At 37.4% G+C, this 16,922-nt stretch overlaps 1 protein-coding gene across 5 annotated transcripts in view; it reads left to right on the forward strand.

The window, feature by feature from the left end:
* Nucleotides 1-16,922, forward strand: part of EPHA6 (EPH receptor A6) — a 513,331-nt gene that overhangs the window by 433,466 nt on the left and 62,943 nt on the right. For all 5 annotated transcript variants that reach the window (XM_032187197.1, XM_032187216.1, XM_032187206.1 and 2 more), the window contains one exon: nt 9,153-9,214. In XM_032187197.1, coding sequence (XP_032043088.1) covers nt 9,153-9,214 — 62 coding nt within the window. The remainder of the gene's footprint in view (nt 1-9,152; nt 9,215-16,922) is intronic.

Raw genomic sequence — 16,922 nt, forward strand, 5'->3', positions numbered from 1 at the left:
GCTAAACTTCTTTCATGATTTTTTTGTTGACAAGAACAACTAGATGTGGGTGTAAGGCCCTGTTAAGCAAACCTCCCCAACTCCTTCCACAATGTTCAGTATTGAAACTACATTAACAAACTATATAGGTGGTAATCTACACATTTATTATAGGGAGATTCGCAAAAAAAACTCAAACATAACTGTAGAATACTAAAGCAGGTGATTATCAGTTTTCTTTTCCCCAAAATTAATATTTTACTACAATTTCGAAGTGCACCTGAGTGAGCCCATTATTCTTGATATTGTATAAACTGACAATTGAAAGCAAATTGTATTGACAGACCCTTACTGAACAAAATTGCTCAACAAGAACCATCAAGGAGCAATTATTCATAGTGAAACTCAACTATAATTTTATGGTACTCCAATAATGAGAAAAGTAACCATTTTTTTTTCCTCAGTTAATGCATTTTTCCCTGTTCTGGATTCCAGTACCTCAACTGCTGTATTTTTTGTTAAACGAAAATTGCTAAACCTTTCTTGGTGACTAACAAATTGATTCTTTTATTGCATATGCATTTTCTAGGATATCTGAGCCAAATTACTCTTCCATTTTTTTTCTTTCCAGCTTCAGTGCTATTTCACAGGCATGTCTAGTGTATAAATGCTACAACCAATACATAATGGCATGCATTTTCTGAGGACAGAAGTTCAAACTGGGGATGTATGTGGACTTTTCCATTAAGTAGGCAGGAAGTCATATTTTGACTTCACAGACAAAATATGGATGATCAGTGAGTAAGGTGAACAGTGAGAAAAGGTTTTGGGTCTGATCCATTAAAGTTTAGCTTGAACTGAACTGAGATTAAGCTCTAACTGTAGTACATAATGAAAGGAGGTCTTCATTCTCCACACTTTCTAAATAGCTCATTTAATGCCCAGACAGTCATTGTAAACAATTCCAAACATTTTAGCCTTAAGAAGAAGAAGTTCAGAAAAAAAACTCTTAAAACCTCTTTCAAGGCAGCATAAGGTGGTCCTTGTAAGGCCTGGAGATGTCAGAATGGTTCCAGAAGATTTTGGTTCCATGAAGATTTTGATGCAAACATCAGCTGTTGTAATGATCTGCGGAAGTCGATAGGCAACCAATACAATTCACATCAGTTTTTAAGTTGCATCGGTTAATGCTGAGAGCCCAGTCTGGCACACTGCCCTCTCAGGATCAGGGGAACATGAAGACAGCTAGAAGCCCTCTTCTTGCAGATACGGTCGTTCCCACAGCTTTTTCTTGCAGGATGAGGACTTGGGTTTTGTGATTACCTTTGCCAAGTTACTTTACCTCATCTTCTCTTTTCCCCATACACAGCAAGAGTTTATCTGTACAGTTGTTACTATTTGAAAAATAGTGTAAGATTTTCAAATGCAATGCTTAAATGTACTTAGAATCATTCATGTGGCAGCTTTCATTGCTGTTCTTCAAATGCACTGGCTCTTGTTCCCTTCCATGTGTGCCTCTGAATTCTAACAAGCTGTCTTGCCCTAATGTTGAAGGTATCTCTTTTTTATTTTTGCTTTTAATATTCATGTAAACACAAGCAGCAGGAATAAAACAGAACTTTTTCATCCATATTGGATTTCTAAAGCTAATAAACATGTAGAAAAGGGTAATACAAAGAACTAACCCAAAATAAGGAAATTAGAAGAAATGTGGGTGTTCTTTGGTTTTTTGTTTTCTTTTTTGTTTTCTTTTTTCTCTTTTTTTTTTTTTTTTTTTTGCAAAGATATATGGCTGCAAAGTATAAATGCAAGGAAGAAAAAAAAAAAAAAAAAAAACACCAAAATTTGGGCTACTTATTGTATCTGTTTGGTATAATTTTAGACACTATTTCTCCCTCACATACCCACCTCCGGCTAGTAAAATACAGCTATTTGTTCTGTTTTTACCCTCTGCTGCATTCCCTTTGTTTCTCTCACAAAAAGACAAGAACAAGGAAACAAATCATGGAAACAATGCAAATGCTTTCTTTTTACAGTTCCACTTTCTTTCCTCCAAACCTTCCAGAATCTCTTTTCCAGGCACACTAAGAGGAGTGATATGGATTAGGGGTTGCAGAAGCAGCAATGCTGGAGACTGCTAAACCTTCTGTTTTCTGCAGCACATTCTCCTGTTGCCATGTTGCTAAATAATAGTAACTTATGCTCATTCGTGTATTTTATATTTCTGTCAATTTGTTTTGTGAAGATAGCTTTCCTTGACTAATGAAAAGTGTTATGTGGGACACAGGATAATAGAAAGAGCACTAACAGCAAGATAAGTAGTCTTTATCTATGTGATTTCTTGTAGCAGCAAGATGGATGGATGTGAATGCTGTCCCTTTTGCAAACTCTGGCTTCTGAAGTTTCAAGAGGGGGGTTGGAACTGCAAGTTGTATTTTTTGAGGCTAGTTGGAAAACAGGTCTCAGTCTGGGATGGCTTGCAGAAAAATCCCCATTGCCTTCAGGTGTATTGGACCTGGTAGATTTTTTTTTCCCTTTGCTTTTTCCATAATCATTGGTTTTCTTTCTTTTTTTCTTTTTTTCCCCCTCCACTGTTTTAGTGCTATGAAAAGTCCTGTTTTCTATTTGCTGAAATTAATTCTCTTCCTATGTGATGCATACAACTGCATCATTGATGGTAGCAGGAGCGAAAACACCGCAGTGCCACAGCAAGTGGTTCTCCTACTGGAAGCGGTGTGTAGCAAACAGACCTTATGTGACACCCAGCTATGCCTTCTGAGCCCTGTGCACCTGAACGAGGGACACAGACTTTTACCGTGGGTTTTTTGCACCCAACTAGAGTGCTGAAAAGCCCAGTGCTAAAGGTGCTGTGTATTTTGCTCTCTTAGACTTCTCCCCTGCTTTACAAGGATGGAATGGAAAGAAACCCTTCAGCAGGTTGGGAGGAAAAAATGTCAAACAGGTGACTTCTGAGAGGTTATCTGGACACATGAATTCAGAGCTGCAGAAGTAGTGGAGCAATATTTTCTTACATGATCTAGAGAGAAAATTCAAAGCCTTTGCTCTTTAAGTGGAAGAATAAATAACCTGTGTTTATGTTAAAAGATCTATTCCCATAATGGGTATTAAAGATTTCATTATAAGTAAAGACTGTAGGAATGAGCAAGTACTAACTACATTCTTTTTGGAGGATTAATCTTACATTTAAAAAAAAAAATCATTAAAGTGGGCTTTGCTGTATTATTTAAAATGACAACAGGAGACAACAAGCTGAATATCTTATCATTGATATGACACTTCAAATTCTTCTCCTTATTCATCATTCTACCACTCAATTAGATTACATGCTATCAAAATCTTGTGGATAAAAATTATAAAGACAACTAAAAATATATATAATGTGAATTTTAAATGCAAGTGGTATTTTACAACATTCTGCAATGGTGGCTTTTTTATTTTTTTTTTATTTTTTTGTATTTCTGCTTATAAAAAAAAATGTGAAGCAGATTGATCAGTGGAAAATACAAAATTGTAACATGCATTCTGAGGAGGCATGACACCAATACAGAATGTTTGTCATCTATGCTGAATTTTGTTTCAATGGCATTACAGTACAGCCGTGAGGGAGAATTCTAATGAAAAACTTTCTCGGGGAAAAACAAACACCTTGTCAAAACCAGTCAGCCACTTGTCACCAGGTAGTATTTGCATCAAAACCATGAATAACCCCTGCACTTCCTACAGATTCATCTAAGTTCTAAATAATGAAATCCATGTCCTTTTTCCGGATCATCCAAAGCACTGATACTGCTCTTGCGTGTTCAGTCTGACTTTCTGAGATGCAGGGAGTCTGACAGGGATCTGCCAGAGCCAGAGCCCTCTGCATTGTGCGAAGAGGGAAGCTGCTTTAGCCTATACACCAACCAGGTGTCTGGTAATGGGGACAAGGGGGATGGAAATAGTTACAGTTGCACAGAAATTATAAAAAACAGTGAATGTGGGTATGGTATCGATCTGTCATGTATAAATAGCATTATAATTTCATATAGTTATATTAAGTATGTAGTATTTATACTTTAAAAGTCTTTCTTGCAGTACTTCCCACTCCAGCACTGCTGGGTATCTAGAACTGCTGCAAGAATGATTTGTTTTGCTGTCTTAATCCTTGAATTCATTTTCAAGCCTTTTTGTATTTTGTTCTCCCCCAGCTCAACTATGAAGTTGTATGCTCTCTTCCAGCAATCTGCAGCTTTTAGCTCCTAGATGATCATGAGCTCTGTCTTCTATTCTAAAAAAGTTGACGCCATTTCCAGTGTCCTTATTCCTTGACTTCTCTTACATGGATCTTGACTATAAAATTAACCTGGTTCATATTCAGCCATTGTCTGGTGCCTGTGCTTGTATCTGTATGAAAACACTCACCTGAGTTTGTCAGGCCTTCAAACTAGAGTTCAGGTGTCCAGTTATCTGGTGTAGAACACCCCTGCTTAAGGGGGGTCTCGTTATTGATCCTACAGGAGGGCCTTTTGGGACATGCTGTCTTTCCCTTACAGAATTCCCCGTGGCTATGTGTGAGCTTTCACAGGGGGCAGGGCAGGTTCCTGTTATGCTGGCAGAGCTGTATGTGTGCTGCACTGCAGTCTGGGCTGTCCTTCTGAGCCCTGAGAGCTTCTCTGACTCCCATCTGCATCTGACTCCCAGAACTGCATTAGCCTACCCCATGATAAAATACTCAAAGATACTTCTTCCCTCTCAGAGACTTCTCTGCCCCCATCTAACCAATATTAATTGGTGTCCTTGTTTTGAAGATGAACAATTGATCTTTTTCCATACTGTGAGAGCAACATGGATTTTCATAATCTAAATAATGCCCCTTCCTTCTCCTCTTTTTCTTCCTCCTCCTCCTCCTTCATCTTCTTCATCTTAATCTTTCCAGGACTCAGATTGTACCACTGTATAAAAGACAACATCTACTCTTTGCAGCTAAATAAATAAATAAAATTAACAGCAACTAATCTCATGCATAGCTTTTGGCTTACCAAGAACTTTGTTCTATGCCAGTCCTGTGCTAGCTGCCATCCTCAGACCCTTTAGAGGTTAGGCATCCCAGATTGTGCTTTGTTACATTAAGGGCATCAGAAGTAGAGCTGTGCTTTCAGGGTTTGCTTCCCAGACCAGGAAATGATTGGACCCAGTGGCCATTTATTATCAGGATCTGTTTTTCTCTGTGGACATTCCAGTCAGTCCCACTGCATGCCCATGGGACTAGAGGCTCAGTCTCTGGACCAAGACATCCAATGTTGGATTCTCCCCTTGGATGTGCTGGAGTCAGCTGCTCATCCCCACATCTCAGCCAGCTTCTCCAGAGCCAGTTACTAGTCCCATTCCTTCAGCTGTGAATGGGAGAGCCTGTTCACACAACGTGAATGCACAGTGGAACCACACAAGTGTCTCTGCAAGGTCCTGAGCTAGGGAATGAAGTACAACATACATAGTGTATTGGTACCCAAATGTGGCCTGGAAACTACTCTCTCTAGGTGGAGAGGGCCACTTGATTTTCCAAACCTGTTTTTCCACACCTTTGAAATCAAGTTATGTCCTGCTTTACCTTTCCTGATACTTGGTGTTCTTATATTTGTAAAATACTTAGAGATCATTGTATGAAATTTGCAAACCTATAGAATTATTTTACAAGAATTGTTTGCTGAGCATAGAACCTATGTATTACCATCTTGAAGATAAATGTATTCACTAGAATCTGCTGTGTAGCAGTTTTATATTACTATATCTTCAAGCAACCAAAACAGTAGCTGAGACATTTTTGATCTACATGTACTCCAAAGACAAATATTACACTGGCTAGAAGTCCTATTGTATTGCCTGTCACAATCCAGCTAAGAACACGTAAATATCTTCAGTGATATATTAAGCTTGCAGCCAAAATACAATGGCTTTTATCAAGTGCAGATGTACTAAAAGAAGATTATTGGAGAAGTTAGTGTTAGGTTCCAGACTTAGGATTCTTGCTTAAGGCCGTCAAGGGATGTAGCTGGGTTCATTTTTTGGTGTCTTGAAGGTTTACACTATCTCACATCAAGTTCATTTGAAATTAAAGGTAGCATGGGAAGGGATACAGACTGAGCCTGTGGGAAGCTAACGTCAGCTTCTGTGATTAAATTTATTGTTCAACAAAATTCCTGAATGCTTAATGCTGTGCAGGTAGTCCAATATACAGCAACCTGTTTGAAGACAAGAAGAAATTTACTTTGGTGTGTTTACCTGATCATGCCATTCCTGTGATATAGAGATGACTTTTTGTATGTATTCTTGAAATGTCTCATTGTACATGTATTATACAGTATTTTCATCAGGGATGGTTTGATTTGTTAAGGCATGCCATTTCGAGTGATTAAAGGAAGACATCAAGCATTTTAAAATCTCATAAACATTGTCTAGTGAAAAATACTGAAATCTCTTTTTAAATTCAAATATAAATGCATATAGATAAATTTCATTGTTATTGCGGCCTGGAAGTTCATACTGTTGGTCTGAGCAAAATGAAGAATAGTTCATGCGGTGTTTTGGTTTTTGTTTTTTTTTTTTTTTTCTCTGTGTGTGGCGTTGTGTTTTTGTTTGTTTGTTTGTTTTTTCTGTTTTTTTTTTTTGTGGGGGGTGGCTGTGCATTTTGGGAGAGAACATAGAAGAATTAAAAATTGACTTTGCAAAGTCAATTTCTTCTTTGCAAAGACAATCATTTATGTTAGAGTATATACATCGAGGGAGCATCAAAGATGTGATGAGAGCCTATGAAACTCTAGAGAAAATTACAGAATAGTTTCTGAAGTATAGGGTGCCAAAGAGTTACAAACTAGAGGCATTGTTTTGAAGCTCAATTGCTCCATTTGTCATTCCCTTCAAATGTAAATTTTCCATAAAGGTGTTTTATTTGTTGATTTACCCAAAAAGAGAAAATTCTGGGTAACTTTAGCCTGAACAAATATACCATATGAAAGCTGGCTTTACATCCCTATTTGTTGCAAGATGCTGCCGTCTGCAACACTGTAGAAACTACTGCTTGCTTTAGAAAGCTCGTCTGTAAAGACAGGTTCTGCATATAATAAGATCCTTGAGCATCAGATTGCCATTTGTTTACTTCTCTAGATTATAGAATATTCCTTTCATATGGAGATTTCAGTCCCTTGACAATAAGCGAATAGTAGAAGTATGGCAATCTAGATACTCATGTGCTTGAAACGAAAGAGACTAGGCTACAGAACTAGTCAATGTAAGCAAGGGGAAGTAAATAAGTTGTTTTTTTTTTTTTTTAATGCTCTGATCGTTAGTAGGTTAAAATTGATGTATTGTGTAAACATATGGTGCAAAAACAGGGTATAGCCAACAGATGCAGATAAATATAAATAAACTGATTTGGCGACAGATGTACACTTGTAGGTGAGACCAAACATTAATTTATTTTTTTTTCAAAAAAAGAAGCTGTTAATTCTTCACACTTTAGAAAGGCTATTCAAAAAGACAGAGAATGCAGCTGAAAATTTTCACACACACACAAAAAATTTACTACAGTGTAAACATTATTAAGCACTGTTTTATTCATTGAGGACCTAAACATGAGGGTAAATACAGAAAGAACACCAAATTTTATTAGAACAAATGAAGGAATGGAAGGAATGTTGTGAGGGACTCGAGAAGGACTAGAGTAAGGCACATGAATGAGCATCACCAGCACACATGTAATACAACGTCAACATGTTGGGAAGGAACAGAGAAACCCCTTGTTTACTTTTTTAAATACAAGGTTAGCTGTAATAGCCTAGGAGAAATACCTGTCTGTGGTTGATTGTGTATTGTGGACAGTTTAATTAACACTTCCACTATTAATCAAACCGAAGAGAACGATATAAAGGAAATTGTGCTGTAATGTCCATGATGCCACTCCGTGCTTTCTCACCTTGAATATTGTGTTTGTTTCTCATGACCTTGTCCAAGTAAAACACTGTGATAATTTGAGAGGTGGGTCCTGAAAGGGGCCTCTTTTGGATTTTAAAAATACTGGCACAGCTAACATTTAGAGAAAGTGAAAAGGGAGGACTTGTGTTTTCACCAATTGATGCAGCACCACTTTTGCACAAACCCCGAAAGAGACAGCCTTTCTCGGGAAAAGAGAAGTTTCACATTCTAAGACTTTCTACCTCCTTCCCTATCCTCCAGACATACTTATATGTTACATTAGTTTTGCATACATTAGAATGGCTTCCTTGCAATATTAACAATTCTAAAAAACATCTTGCAGCACAGCCTGATTAACATGCTCTTTGTACCTCTTCTGTCAAGCAGTTCCAGAGTGGTGGCTTAGTCCTGGATATCAACAGGGAAATGGTATTTAGTAAAGTGCCCACTTTAAAAGTTTATCTTCATATTTGGATATTTTCATAAGAAATTAATATAATTTGTTATTATATTCTAAAGAATGCTGAATTTATGTGTGATGCCATCCTGGAACCTAACTGGAAAGCTGTGCTGGTTGAGCAAAACTTTTATTCGGATAACATTGTGTGTATGTTTAAGTGCAATCATGAATTCAGAGTTTTGCTGGGTTAAGGCAACATGCACTCATACATGCATATAGACACACACACACACACACAATCTGGCAGGGATTTATGTGGTATCTCTTTCTGTCTTTCTGTTTGCCACTAAATCATTGAGATATTTTTATTTGAAAAGGAAAATCATGGCACTGAGTATGTTATTTCATGGAGATGGTTTATGATTTTTTTTCCTTGCCTTAGATATATTCCAAACTGTTATTGCAAGACATAGATAAATATTCGAAGTAGATTTAAGTCAGTTGGAGCAGTTTGTGATGGGACGTACAGCAGGTATTGTTATTTGGAAATAATGGGCTCTTATTTGATCCTTTTTAAGGGGAGAATACACCACAGCAAATGATGTACATTCAGCTAATTCGCTACCATTTAAAAAAAAAAGCAACTCTTAGAGAATAACACAAGGAGTTGTGTTTGTAATATAAATGAGGATTTTGAAAATGTGTAACATATTTAGGTAATGTCACTAATCTGTGCCTAACAGTTGGAAATACGAAAACCCATAATACATCTGTAATCCTAATGTGTTTCTTTGCTGTTTTGCAGGCAGACCAGTAATGATTGTAGTTGAATACATGGAGAATGGATCCCTTGACTCCTTTCTGCGGGTAAGGTGCCATTTTCTGATGGCATTTGAATAAGAAGCCATTCTAGGTTAAGATTTTAAATCATTTATCATAAATTAATTTCTACATAATGTTATTCATGGAATTTTAGTGAAGAATAGAAGCATTTTCCCCAGGGTACATTTCTAAGGTACAGTGATACATTAGAGCATAGCTGGAAAAAAAGAAGATTTAAACTTAAGAATATAATTGATTTCTTCTACAAGAGTAGCTACCAAATTTAGTAAAATGTATTTCGATTAGTGTTATTGTGAAGGAAAAGATAAATTGAAGCATAAATACCTAGGTTTATGGAAACTGTTCATTTTGCACAATCACCTTCAAAAATATTTTGTTATGATATTTTTGGCTGGTGAAGTGTGGAATAGACTCGATAACTGATTTATAATTATTTATGGTTACTTGCATTTAATAAATTGAATTAGAAAACAGTTCATGGGTAAAGTGTCCCGGCACTAATTAACTCCCAAAGGTCACTCTAAACATTAAATAAGGGCTATAGAAAGTATGAAAAATATGTTGGCACGATTGTATGTAGCTTTTCTTAGAAAAGAAGAAGGAAAGGATGACCCCCAAAGCTAAACTTATCCTAAAACACCCTCTTTGTTGACACTACCATTGGAAGTGTCTGGAGGCCTAATGACATAAGAAACTGTGTGACTGTCAAGTATTTCAAATTTGCCTTAGAAAGTAAATGTCAGTCCTTACTAGCCTGCTGACTTGCCACTGCCATTTTGCAGAATGGTAAAGCTGGGACTGTAGGAAAGGTCTGCGGAAGGATGAGGACTGTGGTTTTGTGGATGTGCTTGAAAAGGGTAGCCCAGGCACAAAGGACAGGTGTTCCTTGAGGAGCTGTGAAAATATTTGTTGGAAAATCTAGATCATGATGACAAAGGATGTTATGGCAGCAGGAAGAAGGAACTGCTAAGAGAAAATAGTGAGTAACCAGGAGGGAAAGAACAGACAATGCTTTAGAAAGAAAACACACAAATGAGTGAGAGGGAAAGTCATACAGACAGCACTTGTGTGACAGCAGATTCAGAAAAGAGGTAATCTTAAAGAAGAGCATCTGCAACGGAGGGTACTACCTTGAAAGCACACCAAAGCCATTATTTTAGATATTCCTACACATTTTTTATCCCTTCCATTTGCTTTTGATTATTCTGTTGTGGTTTTTTTTTTTTTTTCCGTAGCATCCCTTGCTGTCCACTGACTGTCCAAAATATATATATTTTTTTGTTTTCCTTGTCAAGATATATGACTAATATCTGTTCTGTTGTCAGAAACATACCAACACCACAAATTCTGGTGAGAATTTGATAGTTGATCAAAATCAAGTTATCTTCTGGAGAGAGTTTGATATCATGAAGGTCTTCTAGAAACTGGCTGGGTTTAAAAGATCACCCCTCTTGCCTTTCTGGCTCATCTCTGTGTCTGTCTGCACGAGACAGATAGACTGCCACTAATTCGAGGACTTGGGTTTTCCACGGTCTGCAATTTTATAGCAGTGACCCAGGAAGACTATCCTGGGCCCAAAACTTTGCTCTTTGTGCATGCATGTGTATGTGTATGTGTGCAAAATTTCATACAAGAGAATTAAACCAAATACTGAAATAACTCATGACAGAGAACTACCTTTCTCTGAGATGCTCTAGTATGATATCTATATTCTAATTATTATTCATGTGCTTTTATTTGTCAGAACAATTACTACTTATTAGGATACTTTAATAGAAACTGACATCAACAAAATTATGATGTTATTGTGAAGCAATACTTCTCACATTGCAAAAGATATTGCAGGCAAAACTGCTGGGGAAAAATGTGAGCTAATCATTTCTGCAGCTGGTTTCCATGTGTATTATTTTACAGTTTCAATTCACACTTCAGATGTGGTTTATTCTTCTCAAATGGTTTTTAAAAGGATTTTAGATAATATTCAGCATCCCAAAGCACAGTAGATATATCATCAGCATTTCTGTTAATAATTAGCAGAGCAAATGGCTGCAAAGTAACCTATTTAAGAAGAAACCCAGCTGCTTCATTAATAATAGTTGTTTCCTGCAGATATAAGTCTACAGTTTTAAAAGCTTTTGTGAAGATACAAAGAAGCAGAGAGGGTTTATCTTTAACAATCCTAATGAAAGGTATTTGGTGAATATAACAATTTTTATGTGCTGAGATTTGGAAGAGCTTATGATATAGTCTATCTTCCTTATTATTTAAAAGAATGACTTGTTATAGAGCAAAATCTTTTTATAGAGAGATAGTGAGGGGGAAAAAAAATCAATTTCTTGCCATAAGAAAGACTTCCCCCATGGCGCAACCTGCAGGCATTACCCAGCACATCCTTCCAACCTGTCCTTTCTCAGAGGCTGCAAAAATAGGTCAGTTGTACAGTCTCAAAGAGAGACTCTGTCATGAGTTGTGTGAGGAGAGTCCAAAGAAAGACTCCTCAGGGAAGACATTTTGCAAACAAGTTGTGCCAGGAATCCTAAACTCCCAAGTAGAAGTCCCCTTGAACCCTAAACCTAAACTCTCAGTAGTCTCCAATTCCTTGATTTACAGATAGGGAAATAGAGCACCAAGGTGTTAAGTGATCTTCACAGTATTGTGCACAAAGTGCATGGCAGAGATCAGAAATGAAAACAATTCCCTTGAATCCTAGGCCAGTGGATTACACCCCTCCTCCATCTTATTTAGTGCTGTATTTTAGTTTCAGTTATGTGGCCAAGTCCATAAACCAGTGCTTTGCCATTATTTGTATGAAATACCAGATGTATTAAAAATCAAACTCAGCCAAATTGTTTTCCCCACCTGATAAAATAGCCCATATACTGAACTGCAAACTTTGAGCTTTTTGGTAAAAAGTTGGCAAGTATTTGCGGCATGAAGATGCTGCAGATATTTTTATAATGGAAGGGCATCAGCTAATTAGAACTGATTCTGTAAGATGATGGCACTTAACTACAGCAGATTGCACACCATGAGACATCCTAAATTGCTGGAGACACATGACACCAAATTTCCCTCAAAAATCTGACATTATTTTTGCAGTTATATAAAACTCATTATCATAAGATGAAGCTCAGTATCTTTTTTTTTTTTTTTCTCATACAAGATTGATGTATATAAGTTAATCATCCTACAAAAGTAAACCTGAAATTTGCTGTCAAAGAAGTGGTCATTTGACCAGAAATACGATACACGTGAACTCACTTCTGGTGACACTTTGAGAGATTTCTCTGAAAAGGGACGTGAGCTTCCACTTTAGTATTTCCTTATGTGCTAGAAGCTCTTCTTTCAGTATTGCTCCCACAGCTGCCAGATAAGAGTACACTGTGTGGGGGAAAAAAGGAGCTGACACTTAAGCAATTTCCTGTCCTATTACCAACTTCACATGCAGAGTTTGGGTAGGACTCACTGTCTTTCTGTTTCAGTCACCTGCCTGTGTAATGGCGATCTTAGCAATCACTTATCCTGCAAGCATATGAGTAAAAGAATAAACATATGAAAAGCTGAAAGGACAGCTATCTGAACTGATGGAAGGATGTACTCAGTAATTAGATAGGATAGTTGCAGTCAGATATGTTTGCTCATGCTTGTTGATACAGTGTATATAAGATATGACAAGAAAGACAACTGAGAGATGCATAATGAAATAAATAAGTAAATGCCTAAAAACTGCAAAACCTATTTAATAAGCTGTCTGCCACTTCAGTAGGTTCAAGGTGCCTGTTCTCTGAGCATGGCCATGGCTGAGTATACCACATTGGTACGTGAATCACTGCTGGGTGATCTTGCAGCCTTCATACGTGACATAAATGCAATCCCCATTTTGCTGAGAGAAAACAGAGATGAGTGCCACGTTGTACCCAAGCCCATGCAGGAGTTTGGAGAGTGATACAGTAATATTAGCCAAGTATGAATCCCAGTTTCAGTCCTTAGCTATTGTGCTCTGACAAAGCAATATTTCACCTGTCAGATGATCACAATATTTCTTATAAAGGTACTTCATCCTGAGATTGGTCTTTTCACACTGATACACCCTCCCCTGCTTAGCCTACTCCCTAAATAGATGTCTCACAGACTTACGTAGTTATTAAATCTCCTATTCTTTTTTCACAGCTCCATCTAACAGGTCATTCTTGGCTAAAGCAATTGCATTTAGCATCACATGAACAGGAACATGACCATAATGAGGCACGGTGGCTTGCGTGCTTTGGGGAGTTACTGCTTCATAGGTTCAGTTCCCACGTGGAGAACATCTTCAGGCTTTGGCCTGTGCTCATTGTCATTGTGGTTTGTTCATTCTGGGGATTTAAACCACAGAAAGGGAAAACAGCTAGAAGCTGGCTTTTTAAAAACTGTAAAATAACCAAAAAGCTGTCACCAGAGTACTGTAACTTCTTTCAGTGTGCTACCTGTGAGTGTCGTCTGCAGCTGCAGACCACCAGGTTGCTGTCAGTGTCTTACTGCCGCTCACTGTCCAAGGTGTGCTAACCAATAGCCACGGCAATGAGGCAAGAAACAGCACATAGCAAAGAAAAAGACTGTGTGTTCTCCAGGGATTCATGTGGGAAAGAGAATGTGAGGATTAAGCAGCTCGTGAGTGTTGGCAGCATTTTCCCTTAACTGTTCCCCAAAGAGATGGATGTTTACATTTCAAAGAAAGATGCTCCAGTCTTGTCCAGTTTTGTGAATCTCTGAGTTGTAGGAGGAAGGGATTAATTTACCCTGGATAACCATGGGGTCTTTCTGCCTTCTTCACTGTTAACATTTGCAATAGTAATGCTCTTCCTCCTACCTAAAAACTGATATATTTCTTTTCACATCAGAAAACTAAAATACTCTTTAAAAAAATAGATTTATTTATAGGAGCGCATAGCATGTAAAAATCCTTAATATATTTTCTTCCAAAGAAAATATTTTTCTAAAGATTCTATAAAATATGCTTAACTACCTTAAAGCATTAACAGCAGCAGACAGTACAGCAAATGCAACCCAGGAATTCATCACCAAATTTTAATCCCTTGAGGCATGTCTAGCAGCAGCTAAGATAAGTGTAAAAATACATGAAAAAATATGTTACTGGAAGGAGAAAATATTATGATATATTGCTCTTTGATTCAGTAATCGTTACGAAGTTATTCTCAGGGCAGCTTTGCTATCAGGCTCTCACTTTTTTCAACTAGAGTTTAGATGCTGCAGCAGACACCTACATTTAGTGATGCTGGGGAAAAGGGAGAAAGAAGAAAAATGAAGATCGGTAGAAAGTTCTATAAAATGATGCTGTAAAGTATATGTTGTAAATCCATCTAACATGGCCTCACTAGACAGTCAGCTTTGGGGAAAAGAGGCCAGATGGCCTTTCTGAAGTTTAATGGTTCCCCTTATTATTTATCTGCATCCAGAGAGGCAACAACATTAGAGCTCATAACTAATACTCCTTCTTTTGCTTTCACACACAGCATTCGTGTGCACTTTTATTTACTGGAGGCACATTCCTTTCCTGGTAGAATAAAGGCAGCATTTTCATTTCCTTTGTTTTCAGAAATGACTCTATATAGAAGAAAACTTGCATTGGAGACTACTGATACAGATACTTTTTTTCTGAACCAAAGAAAAAAAAAAAAGAAAAAAAATGGGAAATTCGAAACTGAGTTTGAGTGAATGTGATACCTTAATAGTGAAATGGGAAGCAACAAGTATGTATGTGATCTGAGGTTAGGCTGAGATGCTAGTGTCTGTGATGCTACAGAGCCAACATTTCTTCTCGAGCAATGTTTCACCTTGTTAAAAGATGCAGAAAACAGAATTCCTGATACTACTGTGAGAAGTTCATTTGCAAATGCTGTGTTTTGTTTTTTTTTTAATCCCTGAAGATATTCTTCCTAGTGAGCAACAAGAAATTTATTACAACCAACTGTCTTGTATTTGAAGCCAAAAAGAATTTGTGGCATGTGGAAACTTTCAGTGTGCTCTATCTTTGAGAATTTGTGGAAAATACATGAGAAACTAGGAGATTATAACAGAGCCAGTGTCAGCTATGTATTATAAAGAAGGGAAAGGAGAAGCCAAGAAATTACAGACCAGTCAGCTTAATGTCAAACTGCTGTTACATTTTTGGAACAAATTATCAAAAAAGTATTTATAAGCACCTTAAAGATAACAGTGATAAGTATGAGCCAGTGTGGATTTGTCAAAAACAAATTATATCAGTCTGGTTTCCTTTTGTAACAGGGTACAAGCTTTGTGGGTATGGGAGAAGCAGTTTATATAATAAATCTTGACTTTAGTAAGGCTTTAAAACTCTATCACATGAGATCCGTACGAGCAGCTAGAGAAATATGGTCTTGACAAAACTTCTGTACATGGACACAGTACTGGGTAGATACTATATGGAGAGAATGGACTTTAGATGAGAAGTCACATGAAGTAGGGTTTTTTTGCAGTCTGTTTCTCCATATTTTTGTTAAGTGTCTGGATCCTAAGAAAGAGACTAAACTTAAGAAGTTTTCAGACAATGCAAAGCTGAGTAGGAACACAGGCAGACAGGAAGAGAAAGCTACCACAACACATATAAGAATTAATTTAGGAACTAGTTCGTTTTAGAAACTAATTAGAAATAAGTAAGGACAAGGGCAAGATAATCCCCTGAGGCTGGAATAATAATATAACATAGAAAACAGAGAATAGCTACTCAGAAAGAAGTTCACCGGAAGAAATGAATCTAGATTTTGAAGTAGGTCAGGGATGTCCTGTTGCTGTGAGAACAGCAAGCACCACAATGCAATCCAGAAACAGGAGTATCCCCTACAAGTTATATGAGGTCGCCATTCCTCACTGCTTGACACTGGTGAGGCCTTACATTTTTGTACTGAGTACTACATCTTTGGACCGTAACACTTCAAGAACTATATGAATTCACTGGGCAGAGTGCACAACAAAACTGAAAAGAAGATATATTGAAGAAAAGAAGACATATTGAGAAAAAGAGGTCTTTGGACTGAACTTGGTTTTAGCACAAAGAAAAACGCAGGAGAGATATCATGGATGTCAAAAACAGTTACAAAAAGGAAATGAAATCTGTTCTCTGTGCCAGTAAAAGTGTCATACTCAAGGGAGGCATCTTATTTAAGATGGTCCTAGCATGAAGAGGATGGGATAAGAAATATTGTCTTAATGGTTTTAAGTGCTGGTTAAAAAAGCATGTCAGGCATGACAAAAGGCAAGGATGTCATCTGGATCCCCCTCAAAGTCCCTTCCAACTCTGTGACAGCTATATTCCAGTTCTCTAAGTGGGCAGGGACACCTAGTTATGCCAGGACAGCCCTTTCTTGTTGCTACAGCTGTTAGAGGAAGGCAGGGTCACAGGTTACAAGGCTACTGCTCCCCCCCCCCCCCATAATGTCCAGATTTCAGTGTAGCTATTGTGTCCTACAATAAGCTTCAGAACAGCTCCATCTTGTAACATTTTTAGTAATAAAAAGACTTCCTATGAGTGGGAGGAAGACACGCATCTATAGTCCCTTCTGATGGCAGTATAATAACACATTTTTAATGCTTGAAGAGACAGTTAGATTCTTGTGGTGTAGGATCACTCAGTAGCATTTAAAATGAACTAAAGTAATTTCAGTTTTATATGTATTACATTTAATGAAATTACATGTTATTAATTGTATGAAAT

This window comes from Aythya fuligula, chromosome 1 (genome assembly GCF_009819795.1).
Source record: "Aythya fuligula isolate bAytFul2 chromosome 1, bAytFul2.pri, whole genome shotgun sequence".
NCBI lineage: Eukaryota > Metazoa > Chordata > Aves > Anseriformes > Anatidae > Aythya > Aythya fuligula.